We start from the raw sequence: 15,994 nt of genomic DNA, 5'->3' as shown, positions 1-15,994 counted from the left end.
AGACAGATAACTGTGAAATATTTAAAATTGGAAGGAGAATAACGTATAACATAGGATGTGGATTGAGACTGCAGTTGTGCACATGTACACGTATGGATGAGGATTAAGGCCACAGTTAGCCCCAAAGACACCATTGCTAAATAGCAAAAGGTCCATAGCTCAGCTAGCAGGACTGTCCCCTTCATGTGATTTAGGAGAATCCCTTTCTTTTAGGCTGATGCTGTGTACGAGGCACATTGAGGCATAGACTCATTTTCTACCCTCTCATTTCTTATGCTGAGTGTCCTTGTCTGAGGCAGAAGCTATCAGTGTCAGGCACAGTGCTAAATGCTTTACAAACATTGTTGAACAATTTTCATGACAACTCAATGAGTATTATTATCCCTTTTTACAGTTAATTCTTCAGCGCAGACATCTTTTGAACTCCATAATTGTGTGTTTACTGCCTACGTAGTTTATTTGCAATATAGCAGCTGGCCTAGTCCTTTTAAGACCTTAGATTGTGTGTCTCCTCTGCTCAGAACTTTTCAGTGGCTTCCCATTTCACTCAGTAAAAGGCAGAGTCCTTACAGCGGTGACCTACAAAACAGTATGTTAACGACATTGTTCCTCCTCCCCCAACTGTACTCTCACTTCACTGAACTCCATGATCTCTTTGCTATTCCTTGTACACAGGACACTCCTGCTTTAGGGTTTTCACTGGCTGATCCTTCTGCCTTGACTGTCCCCCCCCAGCTACTTGCAAGTCAAGCTCGCTGACTTGTGATCTCAGCTCTTAGCTGCTCAGTGAGGCCTACTCTGACCTCATTATGTAAATTGCAACTTGTCTCCTTTCCCCCAGCACTTATCATTCACTACCATGTTATATAATTCACTTCATTGTGTGTCCTCCACTGGAAGATATGCTTCTCCTGAGATCAGGGGTCTTTGTCTCTAATTCACTGAATTAACCCAAGCATCTAGAGTAAAGCAGTGACTGGTACATAATAGTTGCTCAGTAATGTTTATTGCATGAGAGATTGAGTGAGAAAATTGGTATGGGGGAAGTTAAGCAATTTGGCAAAAGGCCACACAGCTAATAAAAGGTGGAAGTATATTTTGAACAGATATTCATGTATTGTGCTTCTAATATTAGAAGATGATATCCAAAAAATGTTTTGTTAGGATGAATAAGGCTATGGATAACTTTTCTCCTCTGTTCCCCTGCCCAGATTTAATTATATCATCTTAAATAAAAGTATAATAAAAACAAATGACCAGAGTGGAAGGAAAGAGCCAGTAGCAGGAAGCTAGAGCAGGCAGCCACAAGGTTGAAATCTGGCACCTCATCTGAGCAACAGCCTGTCTCACAAATACACTGATCTTATCTGCCTTAAGAATAAAGAATGATGGTGTGATAAAGCTCTGGTAAAACTTGTGAGTGCTTTTGACCTTAGATATTCTGTCAGTAATCTTGGCTCTCTAGCTTACTGTGTAATCTTGGATAATTTTATTTAACTTTTGTGGTCTTCAGTTTCCCACCTCCAAAATCAGGATAATAGTATCTTTCATAGAGTTCTTGGGAGGCTTAAATGAGCTATTATGTTTAAAGAACTGATACTAACATGATGATACGTGAAAAATTCAATATTATTATACATACTGTAGTATGTACTCAGTAGTATTGTACATACTGAAATGTCAAGAACTCAGTAGCTGTCAGTTAATATTACTATCATTTTTACTATTTAGTTAGTACAGAATTTTAAGAAATTAATTATTTGGTGACTATATCTTGTTTCCTAGTGAGTTTTGGCAGTTGTCAAAACAGCAAACCACTATTGTTATTGTTCAGATAGCTAGTTTTTGTTAGTATTTGTGTTTTTCATGAATGCTTGCTTGTGGTTATAATTTTATATTACATATTAAAATAGCCATTTTCCTTAATAATTTACATAAATTTAATGTATTATGGATTCTGCAACTACCATCACATTGGTTTTGAAATCTTGGTTGAATAACTACTGTGAGTCACATGTCCTGCTAAGTTCTGGGGAAACAAAGGAGAACAAAGAGGCATGCGTGTACTCTATCCTCAAGGAGCTTATAGTTAGGTAGGGAGGCAGACATGTAAATAAATAATTACAGTTCAGGGTGGGAAGGGCTATTAATACACATGTGAATAACATAAAAAACAGGAGGGAGCGGTAAATTCTTTATGAATAAGGGAGCAAAGAAGGGAGGCTTTATGGGGAGAATTTTACCTGAAGAACATCACAGAGGACCTAAAGCCTCAATAGAGGTGTATAGAATTCTACTCAGGGGCTGCCCTCAAAAGAAGACTTCCAGAAACCTACTTTGTACCTTTGAAGGTTCTCATGCTATACAGAGACTGGATCTCTGAAGATCAAGAAGAGAAGGTTAAAAAGAAAGTTACAAGACTGTGAGTGAGTATAATCTTTGTTGTGTGCACTTTGGAGAAGGGTTTAAATTGGGAGTGGAATCTACATTAAGTTCAGTGAAATAGATGTAACATCACACTCTTATTTGGTATTTTCTTTTAAAAGCAGAAAAGAACAGGAAACAGAAGACCTGACAGCAATACAGATCATTATAAGAAGTGATAAATGAAAAGGTAAAGAGGAATGGCTATTTTGAGAGAGAACGAAATGCTGAAACTTCTACATAGGGTAAAATAATTTAGTAAATGAGATGTCATAGTGTGAGAACCCTGGGTATATAAGTTCTGTGCCTTAAAAATGTCATATTTAGAAGTTAGTAAACCATGTAACCGAATCAGCATTAGAGAATGGTCTCAGGTTACCGTCAGTGAATCCATTAAAGTAGATATCTTCACAGTAAATTTGAATGATAAATAAAGTCACAGAATAACTAATGGTACCTTAGGAAAGAATGAAAACTTAGTATACTGAGGTTTTTTGAGTCTACTTGGCAGTGAAATATGTGAAAAGTGGAAGAATCACATGAAGTAGCAGAAACGACTATTTTTTTATATTAATCTTTTATTTTTATTTTATTTTTTTTGAATTTTACTATTTTATACAGCAGGTTCTCATTAGTTATCCATTTTATACATATTAGTGTATACATGTCAATCCCGATCTCTTAGTTCAAACCCCCCCACCCCGCCACTTTCCCCCCTTGGTGCCTATACGTTTGTTCTCTACATCTGTGTCTCAGTTTCTGCCCTGCAGACTGGTTCATCTGTACCATTTTTCTAGGTTCCACATGCATGTGGTAATATACGATATTTGTTTTTCTCTTTCTGAGTTACTTCACTCTGTATGACAGTCTCTAGATTCATCCACGTGTCTACAAATGACCAATTTCATTCCTTTTTATGGCCGAGTAATAGTTCATTGTATACACGTACCACATCTTCTTTATCTATTCATCTGTCGATGGGCATATAGGTTGTTTCCATGACCTGGCTATTGTAAATAGTGCTGCAATGAACATTGGGGTGCATGTGTCTTTTTGAATTATGCTTTTTCTGGGTATATGCCTAGTAGTGGGATTGCTGGGTCATATGGTAATTCTATTTTTAGTTTTTTAAGGAACCTCCATACTGTTCTCCATAGTGACTGTATCAATTTACATTCCCACCGACAGTGCAAGGGGGTTCCCTTTTCTCCACACCCTCTCCAGCATTCGTTGTTTGTCGATTTTCTGATGATGCCCATTCTAACAGGTGTGAGGTGATAGCTCATTGTAGTTTTGATTTGCATTTCTCTAATAATTAGTGATGTTGAGCAGCTTTTCATGTGCTTCTTGACCATCTGTATGTCTTCTTTGGAGAAATTATTTAGGTCTTCTGCCCATTTTGTGATTGGGTTGTTTTTTTTTTTTTAATATTGAGCTGCATGAGCTGTTTATATATTTGGGAGATTAATTCTTTGTTGATTTCTTTGCAAATATTTTCTCCCATTCTGAGGGTTGTCTTTTTGTCTTGTTTTGTCTTGTTTATGTTTTCCTTTGCTGTGCAAAAGCTTTTAAGTTTCATTAGGTCCCATTTGTTTATTTTTGGTTTTATTTCCATTACTCTAGGAGGCGGATCAAAAAAGATCTTGCTGTGATTTATGTCAGAGTGTTCTTCCTATGTTTTCCTCTAAGAGTTTTATAGTGTCCGGTCTTACATTTAGGTCTCAAATCTATTTTGAGTTTATTTTTATGTATAGTGTTAGGGCGTGTTCTGATTTCATTCTTTTACATGTAGCTGTCCAGTTTTCCCAGCACCACTTATTGAAGAGACTGTCTTTTCTCCATTGTATATCCTTGCCTCCTTTGTCATAGATTAGTTGAGCATAGGTGTGTGGGTTTACATCTGGGCTTTCTATCCTGTTCCATTGATCTATATTTCTGTTTTTGTGCCAGTACCATATTGTCTTGATTACTGTAGCTTTGTAGTATAGTCTGAAGTCAGGGAGTCTGATTCCTCCAGCTCCGTTTTTTCCCCTCAAGACTACTTTGGCTAGTTGGGGTCTTTTGTGTCTCCATACAAATTCTAAGATTTTTTGTTCTAGTTCTGTAAAAAAATGCCATTGGTAATTTGATGGGGATTGCATTGAATCTGTAGATTGCTTTGGGTAGTGTAGTCATTTTCACAATATTGATTCTTCCAATCCAAGAACATGGTATATCTCTGAATCTGTTTGTATCATCTTTAATTTCTTTCATCAGTGTCTTATGGTTTTCTGCATACAGGTCTTTTGTCTCCCTAGGTAGGTTTATTCCTAGGTATTTTATTATTTTTGTTGCAGTGGTAAATGGGAGTGTTTCCTTAATTTCTCTTTCAGATTTTTCATCATTAGTGTATAGGAATGCAAGAGATTTCTGTGCTTTAATTTTGTATCCTGCAACTTTGCCAAATTCATTGATTAGCTCTAGTAGTTTTCTGGTGGCATCTTTAGGATTCTCTGTGTATAGTATCATGTCATCTGCAAACAGTGACAGTCTTATATTTTCTTTTCCAATGTGTATTCCTTTTATTTCTTTTTCTTCTCTGATTGCCGTGGCTAGAACTTCCAAAACTATGTTGAATAATAGTGGTGAGAGTGGACATCCTTGTCTTGTTCCTGATCTTAGAGGAAATGCTTTCTGTTTTTCACCATTGAGAATGATGTTTGCTGTGGGTTTGTCGTGTATGGCCTTCATCATGTTGATGCAGGTTCCCTCTTTGCCCACTTTCTGGAGAGTTTTTATCATAAATGGGTGTTGAATTTTGTCAAAAGCTTTTTCTGCATCTATTGAGATGATCATATGGTTTTCTTCTTCAATTTGTTAATATGGTGGATCACATTGATTGATTTGCATATATTGAAGAATCCTTGCATCCCTGGGATAAATCCCACTTGATCGTGGTGTATGATCCTTTTAATGTGTTGTTGGATTCTGTTTGCTAGTATTTTGTTGAGGATTTTTGCATCTGTATTCATTAGTGATATTGGTCTGTAATTTTCTTTTTTTGTAGTATCTTTGTCTGATTTTGGTATCAGGGTGATGGTGGCCTCATACAATGAGTTTGGGAGTGTTCCTTCCTCTGCAGTTTTTTGGAAGAGTTTGAGAAGGATGGGTGTTAGCTCTTCCGTAAGTGTTTGATAGAGTTCACCTGTGAAGCCATCTGGTCCTGGACTTTTGTTTGTTGGAAGGTTTTTAATCACAGTTTCAATTTCATTACTTGTGATGGTTCTCTTCATATTTTCTGTTTCTTCTTGGTTCAGACTTGGAAGGTTATACCTTTCTAAGAATTTGTCCATTTCTTCCAGGTTGTCCATTTTATTGGCATAGAGTTGCTTGTAGTAGTCCCTTAGGATGCTTTGTATTTCTGTGGTGTCTGTTGTAACTTCTTCTTTTTCATTTCTAATTTTATTGATCTGAGTCCTCTCCGTCTTTTTTTTTTTTTTTTTTGGTACGCGGGCCTCTCACTGTTGTGGCTCTCCCGTTGCGGAGCACAGGCTCCAGACGCGCAGGCTCAGCGGCCATGGCTCACGGGCCCAGCCGCTCCGCGGCATGTGGGATCTTCCCAGACTGGGGCATGAACCCATGTCCTCTGCGTCGGCAGGCGGACTCTCAACCACTGCGCCACCAGGGAAGCCCTTCCTCTTTTTCTTGATGAGTCTGGCTCATGGTTTTTCAATTTTGTTTACCTTCTCAAAGAACCAGCTTTTAGTTTTATTGATCTTTGCTGTTCTTTTCTTTGTTTCTATTTCATTTATTTCTGCTCTGATCTTCATGATTTCTTTCCTTCTACTAACTTTGGGTTTTGTTTCTTTTTCTTTCTCTAGCTGCTTTAGGTGTAAGGTTAGATTGTTTATTTGAAATTCTTCTTGTTTCTTGAGGTAGGCTTGTATTGCTATAACCTTCCCTCTTAGAACTGCTTTTGCTGCATCCCATAGGTTGTGGATCGTCAGAAATGACTATTTTAAAATGTAACGTAAGGTGGAATTAGCACACACATGGAGAGAGTTTACTGGTAGAGCTAAGAAAGACAATTTAAGACTAGATGGATCCTTAAAAAAATTTATCATTCAGTGCAAGAAGATGTCTTTTGTGTGGATAAATGCATTTGGGAAATCAGTGGAAGCTCTGGTAGGGATTCTGGGCTTTAGAATTACACGAATTGCTTTCAAACTTAGTAGTGTTCCACACTGAGGAATACGTTTTATAATGTGTGTGTACCTGAATTAAAGTTTTCTCAAAATAGTACTTACCTGTACTATGTGGATATATTTTGCTCTGCCTTATTTTTTAAGAAAGCTGGTCATGACTCACCAAAATGATTTTCTGAACACTTATGGGTCATTCTCTACAGCTTGAAAAAGTTCCGAGTTACAGTCTAGGAAAGAAAGAGACTTGAGTTTTTGAAGTCTTCCTTGAAGAAGCTGGTTATTAAGAAGGTACTTATTCTGTCCTTGTTCGAAACATATTGGGTGCTATTTTAGTTATATGGTAGTTCCTCCTTATCTGTGAGGGATACTTTCCAAGACCCCCAGTGGATGTCTGAAACTGCAGATAGTACTGAACTCTGTACTATTTTATCCTATACATATATACCTATGATAAAGTTTAATTTATAAATTAGGCACAGTAAGAGAATATCCGAATTTCCAGCATCACTACTCTTGCACTTTTGGGCCATTGTTAAGTAAAATAAGGGCTGCTTAAACACATGTACTGCCATACTGAGACAGCCCATCTGATAACCCAGAAGGCTGCTAAATGACTAAAGGGCAGGTAGAGTATACTGTGTGGATGTGCTGGACAAAGGGGTGATTTACATCCCAGGCAGGAGGGAGCGGGTTGGTGTGAGTTTTCATGACACGACTTAGAAATCAAAAAGCTTAGAAAAGAATGCAATTTAAAACTTAGGAATTGTTCATTCTGGAATTTTCCATGTAGTATTTTCAGACCATGGTTGACCACTGGTAACTGAAACTGCAGAAAGCAAAACTTTCTAAGGTGGAGCACTACTGCACCAACCAAAAGGGCCCAAAGAAGGCAACTGAAATGTATCTCAAGATTCAGGGGTTTGGTCTTTGACTCTTCCTTGAGTCCCCTTGCTGCATAATTCAGGGCTATGTGTCTTTTTATTTTGGTTATTTTGTTTGCTCCCAAACTCAGTACTATTTAGAATTTATAAACCACTTTTTAACTTAGATGTAGAAAAGGTATCATTCTCTAACTTTCTAAAAAGGAATATTCATGTAGAGAATAAATGAGGTTGAATGATTATGAGAGGTGAACTATGATAATAAAAACAGACATTTTGGTATAGAAAGATGTAGGTTTGAAAAAGAGTTTAGACTGTAAAAAATCATGAATTACATGGCTGAAGTGAATGTATCTTCACACTCCAGTGTGACAGAATGAAGCATGAAGTCAGTAAAAGGCAAACTTTGGTGAACCTATGGAACCTGCCAGCTTCAGAAATTGTGCTAGAAAAAATAAATTTAGAGAAATTTTGATCTACTCATGATTGACAAATGTTGAGTGGGTGACTACAGAAAGCTAAGATATCTAGCAATTAATGAGTTGTCCCTTTTTCTGTCATAAGATATCCATCCCCTGGTGTCTTTCAGAGACTGAATCTGGGGTTAAGCCCATTGTGGCAAATCTTTAATGGAAGAGTAGTGGAGGAAGCAAAGTAGAGTAGGATCTAGGCTTTTTGATTTCTGAGGTGCTCTGTAATGGGGGTGGTTGGAGGAGAGGAGGGCTGAATGCAGCAGGAAGCAGCCTGAAAACCAGTCGATCCTAGCCTATTCTAGAGGCTAGAAGAATTCATGTTAAGTAAATTGTAGACTTCCTAAATTTATAGAATTTCGCTATCATAATAAGTGAAATTATGCATATGCTGTGTCCTTTCTGGTAAAAGGTAAATGTGTAGTCTGTTGAATACAACTTTTCAGGCTGTCTCACCATATATAACTATAAACATATAAGTGTTTAAGATCAGCGAACTTTTGTCATAATAAAGCTACTGTTTTGTATATGTGAAAAGAGTTATTTTAAGAAGACTACTTTTTAATCATTGGACAGAAATGAGCTTTTAAAATTAGATTCCATATAACTTGTTACCAAAGTTATCTTTTTTTAAAAATTGCTCTGAACATGAACAGTTTGCTCTTTTTATTTTTTTGTTTATTTATTTATTTTTGGCTGTGTTGGGTCTTCATTCCTGCGTGTGGGCTTTCTCTAGTTGAGGCGAGCGGGGGCTACTCTTCGTTGTGGTGCACGTGCTTCTCATTGTGGTGGCTTCTCGTTGTGGAGCACAGGCTCTGGGTGCGCGGGCTTCAGTAGTTGTGGCACACGGGCCCAGTTGGTCCGTGGCATGTGGGGTCTTCCTGGAGCAGGGATCAAACCCGTGACCCCTGCATTGGTAGGCGGATTCTTAACCACTGTGCTACCAGGGAAGTTCTGCTGTATGGTTTTTAGAAGATGCTTCTTTCTTGTTTTTAGATGTGACCCTTTCTTGTTAATTGATAACAGAGTACCTTGCCTTAGAGCTTCCTATGATAAACAGGTCAGCCCTGGGGCAACTGGTAGGGGCCTTCGCCTTTCTGGGCTTGTCTGCTTATGTAGGCATACCTTACGAATAGGATCCATCATTTTCTACGAGTGAAATGAAAAAGGTTGGGAGGCACTGCCTTAGTGTGCTTCTCAGCCTGTAAGTTGTCTTGATATAGACATGGAAAATTAAAAATTATGAATGATAATCAAAAACTTGAGAATTAAGCTGGATTTATTTTATCAGTTTTTATTAACAGTTATTGTAGTATGTTCTCTACTACGCACCAGCACTGTTATTTTCCAGGTGCCTACAAAACTTAGAATTTGTCATAAAATAACTATGATCTTGGATTTAGTCTACAGTTAAGTCTTGTAAGTGGGTTCTTTAACCAATAGATTGTAATACAGTCTTCCCTCACAATTAAATACAGAATGCAATTTATTGCAGTTTGTCTTTTGCTGAATAATAGGTATTTTTTTAAAGGTGTACTACCAACTGGAGATTTAATTCACATTTACTAGTTCTTAACAGGTCTTTTCTATTAAAAAATTATATTTTTTGCAGCATTGTTCTGGCTCCTAGCTGAATTCATTTAATAGATATTTGAGTGCTTGTGTTCCAGGTACTGTATTAAGGGCTAAGGATACAGTAGTGAACAAGATTGGCAGGAGGTACTGGCAAGCTTGGCATGGAGCAGAAAGGGGATAGGAGGTACTGACCAAAATCTGTAGACAGTTAACATTAGTGGTAAGTGGCATGAAGAAAATAAAGGTTATTTGATGGAGGTAGGGGAGTGGGGTCTTCTGACTAGGGTGGAGAGAGAAGGTGTCTCTAAAGAGATCTTTTAGGTGAAGACCTTAATGATGTGAAAAAGCCAACTTGCTTGTTTTTGGAGGTTTTCGCCTTCTAGATGAAGGGAACAGGAAGTTCAGAAGTGCGGAGGTGTGAAGCTTGGCATGTTCAGAAAGAAGTTTAGCTTTTAGAGTTAGGAGTGTGTTGGGGCTTGGGTAGAGGTGCCAGAAATGGGAGGCAGTGCATCATGGCCCTGCCACTTGAAGGCTGTAGGATTTTGTCCTGCCCCTCCCCCTTGCATAAATAAAATAGGCTTATAGATGTTTGTAGTAAGTAGTAAAATAAAAAAGCAAAAAGTAAATAGATATATAAAAAGTTAAAATTCCTTAATCATCTTGCTGAAATATTGGTACTTTATTATTCTATATTTTCTCACTTTATTTATTTTTATTTTTTAAATAAAAAAAATAGGTTTGTGTTACTTTTTAAAAAAATGTATTTATTTTACTTATTTTTTAATTTTTGGCTGCGTTGGGTCTTCATTGCTGCGCGCAGGCTTTTCTCTAGTTGCGGCGAGCGGGGGCTACTCTTCGTTGCGGTGCACGGACTTCTCATTGCGGTGGCTTCGCTTGTTGTGGAGCACAGGCTCTAGGCGTGTAGGCTTCAGTAGTTGTGGCACACGGGCTCAGTAGTTGTGGCACACGGGCTTAGTTGCTCCGCGGCATGTGGGATCTTCCCGGACCAGGGCTCAAACCCATGTCCCGTGCATTGGCAGGTGGATTCCTAACCACTGCGCCACAAGGGAAGCCCCTCTCACTTCTTTATGATTCTAGATTTCCCTCCCTCTTTCTAGATTAGTATGAAAGAGGTTCAAACTACATTTGTCATTTTTTGTTTTGTCTTGGGTAGCTTTTTCCACCTTTGCACCTACAGATCTACTTTACTTATCATGTGGGAATTAGCATGATTTGTTTAATTCCCTATTGTTAAGTATTTGGTGTTCTCCCCAGTTTTTTAAGGATATGAACAATGCTCTAATGAAGATGCTTATACATATATCTTTATACACTTGCCTTATACTTCTGTAGGATAAATTCCTAGAGTGATATTGAATTACCAGATCAGTCTTTAAGAACATTTCAAAACTTTAATAGTTTCTTACCATATTCTCCTCCAAAAAAGTTGAGCCAAGACTGTGAGAGTAATGCCAGGTAGTGATCTTAAGTCTCTAAACTTTTCTAGTTTTCTTAGCTGTCAGCTAAGAATAGTTAATATGTATTGTCCCCTTTTGCTTCAGGCATGTGATGTGAGAAAGAGCATAGTACATAGTGGGTATTCAGACAGAAACTTCTGGTTAAGAACAAGACGTTTGGATTAACTCTTGGCCATTTTAGCTCTGACTAAATGATTTCAAGTGTTAGTGTTATATATGAGAAGGTTAAGGGCTTTGGAGTCAGATAGAGCTGCGCAATTCTGAATCCCTCCTCTGCCCGCTAAAGCTCAACTATAAAAATGGGGATGTAACTCCTACCTAGAGTATCCTCTAAGGATCAGGTTGGGTAATATGAGTGGGATGTATGCAGTATATACTGTTTCGTAATAGGAGGCACCTAGTAAATGGTAACTATTACTACTAATGCTAATAATAAGATAAAACAAGTTTCTGAAGGAGTAAGGCTTGAGAAGGATGGGATTCCCTGTCAACCTCACTGTTTTCTACAGGAGGAAATAAATATCTCTCACTTACGCATGGTTGCTGACTCCCAATCAGCGTCAGGGCATTGCACGTCCTCACTGCAGAGTGTATGACTTATTGTCATTGTGTGACTGTCTATGGACTTTCATTGCAGTTTTCTTGTTGTCCGATTAAAACATTTGATTATTTTTTGTTAGGTAACTGTTTCTCCTTTCTTTGGTTTATAAGCTTTGTTTCTGCACTAAAACTGAACTCCGAATGTTATGTTGGAAAGTTCATGTACTTTAAATATAAACAGATACAGAATCTGGTTATTTTACCTATCACCTGGGTGTTCTTGGGCAAGTAGCATGGTTTTTCTGTGCCTTATTTGTTTAAAAAATAAAGGGTGGTTGGAGGAAGGGATTTAAAATCTTTTGGGGTCCTTACACAGATTAAATGAGATTATATATTAAGTGTCTAACACACATCCTAGAATACTAGTTTCTTTTCCTTCTTCAAAGGCAGAAAGTTATGGCTTACACTTTTTTTTTTATTTCTCATAGTACTAATTGTTACTCATACTCAAGTGTAGTTGCTCATACTTAATATGCAGTAACAAAAGGAGAGAAGTGGAATTGAAAAAGTATTGGGTTGACCAAAAAGTGCTTTCGGTTTTTAAGTAAAAGTAAAAGACGTATTTTTCATTTTCACCAAGAACTTTATTGAACGGCATATTCACCCTTTTGTTCCGCTACCTTCTGCCAATTTTTCAGGCAACTTCATAATTGCATCTTCCCAAAACTCTTTATATTTTTGAGCAAAGAACTGTTCCAGGTGCCTTTTACGGTCTTTCAGGGAATTGAAATTTTTTCCATTAAGAGAATTTTGTAAAGACCTAAATAAATGGAAATCTGAAGGTGCAATGTCTGGTGAATACAGCGGATGAATCAGAACTTCCCAGCCAAGATGTAACAGTTTTTGCCTGGTCATCAAAGAAACATGCAGTCTTGCGTTATCCTGATGGACGATTATGCGTTTTCTGTTGAATAATTCTGGGCGCTTTTTGTCGAGTGCTGGTTTCATTTGGTCTAATTGGGAGCAGTACTTGTTGGAATTAATCGTTTGGTTTTCCGGAAGGAGCTCATAATAGAGAACTCCCTTCCAATCCCACCATATACACAACATCACCGTCTTTGGATGAAGACCAGCCTTTGGTGTGGCTGGTGGTGGTTCATTTCGCTTGCCCCACAATCTCTTCCATTCTGCATTATTGTACAGTATCCGCTTTTCATTGCCTGTCACAGTTTGTTTTAAAAATGGAACGTTTGGGCTTCCCTGGTGGTGCAGTGGTTGGGAGTCCACCTGCTGATGTAGGGCACACGGGTTTGTGCCCCGGTTCGGGAGGATCCCACGTGCCACGGAGCGGCTGGGCCCGTGAGCCATGGCCGATGAGCCTGCGCGTCCGGAGCCTGTGCTCCGCAGCGGGAGAGGCCACGGCAGCCCGCGTACCGCAAAAAACAACAACAAAAATGGAACGTTTTCATTACGTTTAAGTAGAGAATTGCATGCGGAAATGTGGTCAAGAAGGTTTTGTTCGCTCAACTTATGTGGAACCCAAACATCAAATCGATGAATATAACCAAGCTGGCGCAAATCATTTTCAGTGCTTGATTTGGATATTGTGAGTATGTCGGCCATTTCCCACGTGGTATAACGTTGATCTCAATTACTGTCTCGATTTGATCACTGTCAACTTCAACTGCCCGACTGTGGAGCATCGTCCAGTGAGAAATCTCCAGCACGAAACTTCACAAATCGCTTTTGACATGTCTGATCAGTCACAGCACCTTCTCCATTTACTGCACAAATCTTTTTTTGGCATTTCAGTTGCATTTTTACCTTTTTTGAAATAATAAAGCATAATATGCTGAAAGTGTTGCTCCTTTCCTTCCATCTTCAATATTAAAATGGCTACACAAAAATTCACCAATTTTGATGTCTTGTTTTATTTTTATTTATTTATTTTTTGCAATACGCGGGCCTCTCACTGTTGTGGCCTCTCCCGTTGCTGAGCACAGGCTTCGGACGCGCAGGCTCAGCAGCCATGGCTCACGGGCCCAGCCGCTCCGCAGCATGTGGGATCTTCCCGGACTGGGGCACGAACCTGTGTCCCCTGCATCGGCAGGCGGACTCTCAACCACTGTGCCACCAGGGAAGCCCCTGATGTCTTGTTTTAAATGCACGCTGATATGACAGCTGTCACATACAGTCTAACAAAATTGTTTCAAATGAAGTTAAAGACAACTGAGTGCTACTAGAGCCATCTTATGGAAAAAACCGAACGAACCTTTTGGCCCACCCAATATTAGAATAAAAAGTCAAGAGACCTGGGCTTATAGTTCCAGGTTGGCTTTTAACGGGTGGTATAATCCTTGATGAGTCTTTAGATCTCTAATCCCCATTTTGTTAATTTTTGAGTTGTCTATGAAATATTCTATGGAAATATACTAAAATAGAAGTTTTCTGAGTAATTTATTTAAGCAGAAGATGTCACCTACAAGAAAGCCCACATACTACTGTTTTCACAATTACTCTGTATATTGTATTGTTGAGTTAATTACTTTTGTTCAAGAATTCTAATTATTTGTCTATTTATTTATTTATTTTTACCAGGTTTAAGTATTGTGTAAGCTGCATCAATGGAGCACATACAGGGGGCCTGGAAGACGATCAGCAATGGTTTTGGATTCAAAGATGCTGTGTTTGATGGCCCCAGCTGCATCTCCCCTACAATAGTTCAGCAGTTTGGCTATCAGCGTCGGGCATCAGATGATGGCAAACTTACGGACCCTTCTAAGACAAGCAACACTATCCGTGTTTTTTTGCCAAACAAGCAAAGAACAGTGGTACGTGAACATTCCTCTCAGAAAATGTAGCTGTCCATCACCCTATAGAAAATGTTATGGATCATGTTGCCCATCTTATAGGCAGGCAAAATCTTCACTGTTACTTTGAGTCTTTATTTTAAAATTTTATTTTAGTGTTTTGTAGTTGTACCTGTTTTTGTTTTGTTTTTAATTGAGGTATAGTTGATTTACAATATTGTGTTAGTTTCAGGTGTAAAGTGATTCCGATATTATATATATATGTAATTTCAGATTTTTTCCATTATAGGTTATTACAAGATACTGAACAGTTCTTTGTGTTATACAGTAAATCCTTGTTGCTTATCTATTTTATGTATAGTAGTTTGTGTCTTTTAATTCCGTACTCCTAATTTATCCTACCTTTCCCCTTTGGTAACAGTAAGTTTGTTTTCTATATCTGTGAGCCTATTTTGATTTTGTGTATAGATTCATCTGTATTATTTCTGGATTCCACATTTAAGTGATGATCATATAATTTTTGTTTTTTTCTGTCTGACTTCAGTTGGTATGGTATTCTTTTTTTTGTTTTTTTAAGTATTTATTTATTTGGCTGTGCTGGGTCTTAGTTGTGGCACACGGGATCTTTAGTTGTGCGACATGCGGGGTCTAGTTCCCTGACCAGGAATTGAACCTGGGCCCCTTGCATTGGGAGCTCGGCGTCTTAACCACAGGACCACCAGGGAAATCCCAGTATGGTATTCTTCAGTGGCAGTATTTCATTTCTTTTTTATGGCTGAGTAATATTCCATTGGTGGGCACTGGGGTTGTTTCCATGTCTTGCCTATTGTAAATAGTGCTGCTGTCAACTGGGGTACATGTATCTTTTCAAATTAGAGTTTTCATCTTTTCTGTATAGATGCCCAGGAGTGGGATTGCTGGATCATATGGTAACTCTAGTTTTAGTTTTGTTTTTGTTTTTAATAAATTTATTTATTTACTTATTTATGGCTATGTTGGGTCTTTGTTGCTGCATGCAGGCTTTTGTTTTCTAGTTGTGGTGAGCGAGGGCTACTCTTCATTTGCAGTGTGTGGTCTTGTCATTTTGCATTGGCTTCTATTGAGCGTGGGCTCTAGGGCACACGGGCTTCAGTAGTTGTGGTGTACGGGCTCAGTAGTTCTGGCTCGAGGGCTCTAGAGCTTAGTAGTTGTGGTGTATGGGCTTAGTTGCTCTGCAGCATGTGGGATCTTCCTGGACCAGGGCTCGAACCCATGTCCCCTGCATTGGCAGGTGGATTCTTTAACCACTGCACCACCAGGGAAGTCCCTAGTTTTCGTTTTTTAAGGAACCTCCATACTCTTTTCCATAGTGTGTGCACTATTTTACATTCCCACTAGTAGTGTAATAGGGTTCCACTTAGGGTCTTTGTTAATTGGCTTTCCAGTTGCAGATTTTATTGCTTTATGTTCTTTTTACACCCCTTGCTTTATCCCAGCTCTTGGCCTTCATTCTGTTGTTAGTCTTGCCTGAAATGTCTTCTTTACTGACATTTCCTCTAAACAGATAGTACACTCTCATTTATTTATTTATTTATTATTAATTTATTTTTTTTGTGGTATGCAGGCCTCTCACTGTTGTGGCCTCTCCCGTTG

The 15,994-nt window shown here is 38.5% G+C and overlaps 1 protein-coding gene across 2 annotated transcripts in view; it reads left to right on the top strand.

The window, feature by feature from the left end:
- RAF1 (Raf-1 proto-oncogene, serine/threonine kinase) overlaps positions 1-15,994 on the top strand; it is a 72,796-nt gene that overhangs the window by 29,118 nt on the left and 27,684 nt on the right. For both annotated transcript variants that reach the window (XM_007461557.1, XM_007461558.1), the window contains exon 2: positions 14,151-14,383. In XM_007461557.1, coding sequence (XP_007461619.1) covers positions 14,177-14,383 — 207 coding nt within the window. In that variant the 5' untranslated portion in view covers positions 14,151-14,176. The remainder of the gene's footprint in view (positions 1-14,150; positions 14,384-15,994) is intronic.

This window comes from Lipotes vexillifer, unplaced genomic scaffold (genome assembly GCF_000442215.2).
Source record: "Lipotes vexillifer unplaced genomic scaffold, Lipotes_vexillifer_v1.1 scaffold889, whole genome shotgun sequence".
In the NCBI taxonomy this organism is placed as follows: Eukaryota; Metazoa; Chordata; class Mammalia; order Artiodactyla; family Lipotidae; genus Lipotes; species Lipotes vexillifer.
This window is presented reverse-complemented; position numbering and strand designations above follow the sequence as displayed.